Here is a 6,345-nt window from a genome sequence, read left to right as displayed (position 1 = left end):
CGCATTCTACACTTCTTGGCATGTGGATGAGGTATGTAATTCTATCTCTCTGGCATGACGAATTCAAGAATATAAGCACCCCATTCCTCGTCCATTAGCTCCTCCAAAGGCTCAGATGACTCGATTTCCATGTCAGCATCTAAACACAATGTTGAAAAATATATGGAATGAGGACCAATACTCCCTAACTCTAGAAGTGTATTACTCATTACATCCTCATATTTACATGCACTAGAGTCTTCAAATAAAACATTATCTTCTTCCTCACATGACTCTAGAACACTCTTCTCAACCCTGGCATCCTCAACAAAAATATGCTCGAATGATTATCTCTCCAGTTTTAGCTCTTCAATTTGGCATATAAGCTCCTTTTCAGTTTCACACAACTTAGAACTATTTTGTTAGGCGTTAGAAGCATCAACCTTTGCAATCAATTGAGCTCCCAAGTCATAAATAACAATGCCAAATTTATCGATCTCTTGTCCCAGTTCAGCTCTTCCTTCTATAAAGTATCTCATCTCATCAGTAATTTCCTCACGTTGAGCTTCATATATTTCTAACTTTTCAGCTTGTTCCACTAGCCATGTTTGGCTCAAAATCTCCACTTTTTCAAAAAAATTCTCTTGCTGGTACTTGCTTTCTTCATTTAATCTTCGCGATTGGCCTTCATTCTTGTGATTGTTGCCTCATTTTTTCCATATCTTTTTTGAGTTCATCCTGTTGCTCTGCTACTTGCCTCAAAATATCCCTAATAGATGCATCACGTTCTATATCCTGCACTTCATTGCCCCTATCAATCTCATAAATATCGTTAGAAAGATCATAATAAGGGCTCAGAGAAGGATGAAAAGAATTAGGACAACCATCCCAATGACCATCTTGACCTCCACACATATAACAAATATTCCACTCAAAGGATTGAGATTAAGTGCACAACTCGCTCCCGGAAACATTCTGACACTTTTTTAACCAGTGGAGTCCTCCACAATATGGACAAGCATCATCAAAATAAGAATAACCATCATTCGAATAATTTTCATTCCAAGATGCCATGTTAAAATGAATAAAAAATACTAACTAAACTCAAAAAAATGAATAGATAAAAAATATGTCTAATCTACAAAAATAGCTAATTTCTAAGTCCCCGGCAACAGCGCCAAAAACTTATTGCGGCCAAATGCACACGCAAGTATATTCGGTCATCAAGTAATAAAGTGACTTAAAGTCAGATGTTGAACCCACGAGGACTTGTGATTAACTATTAACTAAATTAGACTATCCTAAATATCTAACAAGAGTTAAACCTAGAAATATTTGATTCTGAACTAGTTAAAATAAAGGAAACAAATAATGAATTCTAAATAAAGGAAGAGTAGTTTTTTATGTTATCAATGTGATGAAAATGATCTAGGGTTAAGGGTGATAAGTAGGGATTTTGACCTCTTATTTTCTCTCTTTTACTTGCGTTTTAGCTCAAAAATACTTAAAGGTATTCCCAAAAACTAACAAAATGTGCTTGCTTGCAGGAATCTTGGGAAACGAGCCAAAGAAGTCAAAAATCAACTCATAAAGGAGTCAAAAGTAAATAAGAGCTAAAATAGGACAAAAAGCTTAGCGGTGCGGACCACACAATTATAGTGGGCCGCAAAATAAGTTCAGAGAAGAGGTTCTAGGCAACTCAGACAATGCAGACAACACCAAAAATGTGCGGCCGCAGAAGGACAAATGCGGCCGCAGTCAATTTTATGCGGTCCGCAAGAATGAAGAATCAGAGAGTTGTCAAAAGTCAAAAGCTGAAGAATACGGACCGCACTACTTTTGTGCGGCAGCAAAATACCAAGTGTAGCCGCAACCAGTTTTATGCGGACCGCAGAGGACCTCAAGTTCCTGCCCCAAGATCCTAAATATACAGAGAGCACCAGAATTGTGCGGCCACATAAGGCCATTGTGTGGTCTGCATTAGAATTATACGATTGCATAGACTCCGTAGGGGTATTTTTGTCAGATATTTTCAGCTTAGTATAAATACAACTTTTTTTTATTTTTAGGGTAAGTTTTATTTTATAGGAGCACCTGAGACGGCTAAGTTTTCTATATTGGGAAATTTTGTACTAGATTCACCCTTTAACATTATATTTTCATCCTTTAATCTAGTATTATGAATTTTATCTTCATTTCATCTTGTATTTCTTTATTTTCCATGAGTAGCTAAACCCATAGCTAGGGTTGTGACCCAACCCTAGTATGGGTATTTGATTTTAGGGCTTGAATGCAAATTTGTTAGTGATATTTAGCCTAGTTCTTGCTAGAACTATTGAATTAATTGTTGAAAACATTGATTCATGCCTTTATGACTTAGTCTCTACTTTAGAAATAAAGACTAAGTCTAGGAAAACTAGGCTAATAAGGAATTGGGGTGAATTCAAAAAATTGATAGCCCCAATTAAAGAGTTAAACCTAGAGATAGTAATACTCGACTTGAGCTAATATCACTTGAATTGAATGAATACCCATTTGGACTTGAGAAAGCAGAATTGGGAAAAATCACTCAAACTACCGAGAGGTTTAGAGTGAGTAACCAGGTGTGATAGCTATATTACGACCCCAACTAATCAAGCTTTCCCTAGATTCTTGCTATCCATTAGATATCCACCTAGATAGAAGTCACTGCCCTAGTCTCTTTAAACACTTGAAAAACAATAACAAAAATATAGTCCTCAGTTTCAATCATTGCAATCTTTAGATTAAAGTTAGACGTAGAACTCAAACCCAAAACTTGTGGAAGTGTAATTAGACTCAAAACCCGCATCTAGCTTAGATATAAACCTAATTCCAAATATTAACTCCATGAGTATTCGATCCCAACCTAGTTGGATTAAAACTACATCGACCACACTCTCTACTCAATAGTAGTGTAGGCGTGGACCCGATCAATTTTTTGGCGTCGTTGCCGGGGAGTTAGACGGTCTTAGCTATATATCTAAGTATTTGTGTGTTTTATTTTTCTTTCCTTCCGTTTCTTATTTTGTGTGTGAATTCCTTTTAGGTACCAAATGGATCTTAACAACGAAGCCCTCTGGAATATGCCACTGGGGTGGAGGCAGATGACGAACAAGTGGATGAGGTTCATCTTGAACCTCCAGTACAAAGGAGAGGCCGTCGGCCTCATGACAATATCCCAAACCCTTCCCCACCTCCTCTAAGGGCAGCACACAGGGTGTTGCCCAACGAAGGCTATGCGAGTGCAATAGTCCCGCCCTGGATTAGGGCTGGCAACTTTCAAATAACCAATGTCATGCTTACACTGTTGGAACAGAGAGGTTTCTTCACCGGAGCTCCACACCAAAACTCCGATAAGCATATTAAAGGTTTTGTTGACACATGCTGGGGGAGCAAGCAGACTAATGTATCTGAGAACGTATTAAGGTTAAGGTTTTTCCCATTTTCTCTAAGGGGGAAGGCTTTGGATTGGCAAGAGAGGTTACCCAATCATTCCATACACACTTGGGTTGAGTTGGCCGGTAAGTTCATCGCAAATTTCATTTCTCCGGGGCATAGGGCAACACTAAGAGATGAGATCCTTGCTTTTAAACAAGATCCAAATGAACCGCTGCATGAAATTTGGGAAAGGTACCGAACGATGGTAAAAGAGTGCCCTAACAACGACATGACCGAGGCAATGATTCAATAAACCTTTTATAGGGGGATCAATACAACTAACCAGTGTGTGGTGAATCAGCTCGCCGGGGGTAATTTCCTGAACACTCCATATGCCGAAGATTGTGAAATATTGGATGAGATGGCGGATACCTCTTCGGCTTGGCAAAGTAGAGCTAACGTTCCTCAAGGTGACCCAAATGGTATTCACCTGTACAAGGAGCTTCATGACCATGGAAAAGCCATAGCGGAGTTGACAACCACCATGAGCAACTTCAACAAGTTCAAGGGCCAAAACAATTGCATGACATGGAAGGAGTGACCATGATGGTCAATAAAAGAAGGCAACAAGGTCAACAAGTTCAAAACAATACGGATCAATTTGAGCAAAGTAGTAGTGGGTACAATCAAGATGATTCATATGACGATCAAAGTGAAGAGGTTCAATATGTCAACAATTATCAAGGTCAAAGGAGCAATGCTCCGAATCAACAACAGTGGAGAACACAGGAAAATCAAGGCAATTGGGGGAACAACAACAATCCAAATTGGGGAAATCAAGGTCAATAAGGAAATTGGAATAGTGACAAAAACAACAACAACCAAGGCAACTGGGGGAACAATAACAATAAAAATTGGGGTGATCGAGGAAATCAAGGCAATTGGGGTGGCAAAAATAATAGTAATTAGGGAGGCAATAACAATCAAGGCGGGTGGAACAACAACAACAACCGAGGTTCGGGTTTTCAAAGACCCTTGATGTTACAACAACCAAGCAATCCACCTCTCTTTACTTCTCAAGGCCCGAGTTCTTCTTCCAATGAAATGGATAAATTGAAAATATGTTTAAGTAGATGATGGAGAAGATGGCCGATTCTGATGCTAAATAAGCCTCACACAACACTTCCATTCGGAATTTGGAGGTCCAATTAGGCCAAATTTCACAAGCATTGAACACTCGCCCTAAGGGGGCACTACCTAATGATACGGTGGTGAACCTGAAAAGCGGGAACAACACGGGGCATGCTATGACTGTGACAACGACAAGTGGTAAAGGTGGAGAGGCAACCACCTCAAATCAAAGAAACATTGTGAATGATGATGTGGTGATGCAAGATGATGATGAGCCAAGCAATGATGTTCAAGTAAATGGTGAAGTGAGGATGGACATTGATGAAAATGTGGAGGATACCCAAGATGATTTGAGCCCGTCTAAAAAACATGTGATAGACATACCGGATCCGATAGTGCCCAAAGCCAAGGCTCCTTTGCCAAGGCCTCCTCCACCATATTTCAAAGGCTTGCAAAGCAAAACAATGAGAATAAACTTAAGAAATTCATTGATATGATAAAAAGTTTGTCCATAAATATGCCATTGGTTGAAGCTTTAGAACAAATGATGGGATATTCCAAGTTCATGAAGGAATTGGTAACAAAGAAGAGATCAATGAACTGTGAGATGATCGAAATGACACATCAAGTGAGTGTCATTATACACTCCATGGATCCAAAGTTAGAAGACCACGGTGCCTTTACAATCCCATGCACTATTGGTAGTGCCGATTTTGCCAAAGCCTTATGTGACTTGGGGGAAAGCATTAACTAGATGCCTTATTCTGTGTTCAAGACATTGGGGATTGGGAAACCAAGACCCACATCCATGAGGTTGCAAATGGCAGACCGAACAATGAAGAGGCCATTGGGGGTAATTGATGATGTGCTATTTTGGGTTGACAAGTTCATACTTCCCACAGATTTTGTGATACTTGATTGTGAGGTTGACTACGAGGTGCCAATAATATTGGGGAAACCTTTCCTAGATACATGGAAGGCCTTAGTTGATATAGAAGCTGGGGAGCTCACCTTCTGGGTAGGCGATGAAAAAGTAGTGTTCCATGTTTGCAAGTCAATGAGGCAGCCTAATAGCAACGAAGTGTGTTCATTTGTGGATCTTATGACCGAAGTAATTGTTGATGACACAAGTGTGATGATTAATGTTGAAGACCCATTGGAAGTTGTGTTATTGAATCATGATGAGGATGAGAAGGAAGGCTGGGTAGAATGTGTCAATGCTTTGCAAGGAATGGGATCATATACATATGAGCCCTGAAACTTTCCTTGGACCTTGAGAACCGGAAGACTCCACCAACAAAGCCCTCAATCGAGGAGCCTCCCTCATTAGAGTTGAAGCCCTTGCCTTCATACCTTAGTATGAGTTCTTAGGCCTTTGTTATACTTTACCTGTTATTCTTTCTGTTTGCTTAACTAACGTGCAGGTAGAATCTACCCTTGTGGTTCTCCAAAGGCGGAAGAAAGAAATAGGTTGGACATTGGCGGATGATCGGGTCCACACCTACACTACTATAGATAGCAAGGATGGTCGAAGTACCTTTTACCCGAAAGGTCGGGATCGATTTCCACAGGGAGTTAATATTTGTTAGGGGTTGGGTTTCTATATAATCTAGCTATGTGTGTTACTCTTAATTGCACTTCTAACCATGTTTGGATTTGTTTCTATACTACTTTTAATGCTACTGATTGCTGAAAATAATCTAAATATAATGTTTTTGTAAGAGTTTTCTCAATTGGTAAATAGCACTAGGGAAGTGACTTACACCTAGGCGAGTATCTAATGGGGTAAAAACCCTAGGACAAGCTTGTTATAGTTGGGGTCGTGATATAACATTT

General features: G+C 39.6%; 1 protein-coding gene across 1 annotated transcript; it reads left to right on the top strand.

Moving 5' to 3' along the window:
- Positions 1 to 5,263: 5,263 nt before the first annotated feature.
- LOC138886196 (uncharacterized) lies at positions 5,264 to 5,767 on the top strand. The gene has a single exon (XM_070167245.1). It carries the CDS (start codon positions 5,264 to 5,266, stop codon positions 5,765 to 5,767), a length of 504 nt encoding a protein of 167 aa, XP_070023346.1.
- Positions 5,768 to 6,345: the final 578 nt, after the last annotated feature.

The sequence above is a fragment of the Nicotiana sylvestris genome, chromosome 2, assembly GCF_000393655.2.
Source record: "Nicotiana sylvestris chromosome 2, ASM39365v2, whole genome shotgun sequence".
Taxonomy (NCBI): Eukaryota; Viridiplantae; Streptophyta; class Magnoliopsida; order Solanales; family Solanaceae; genus Nicotiana; species Nicotiana sylvestris.
Note: the sequence above shows the minus strand (reverse complement) of the source record. Positions and strands in the feature narration are given on the sequence as shown.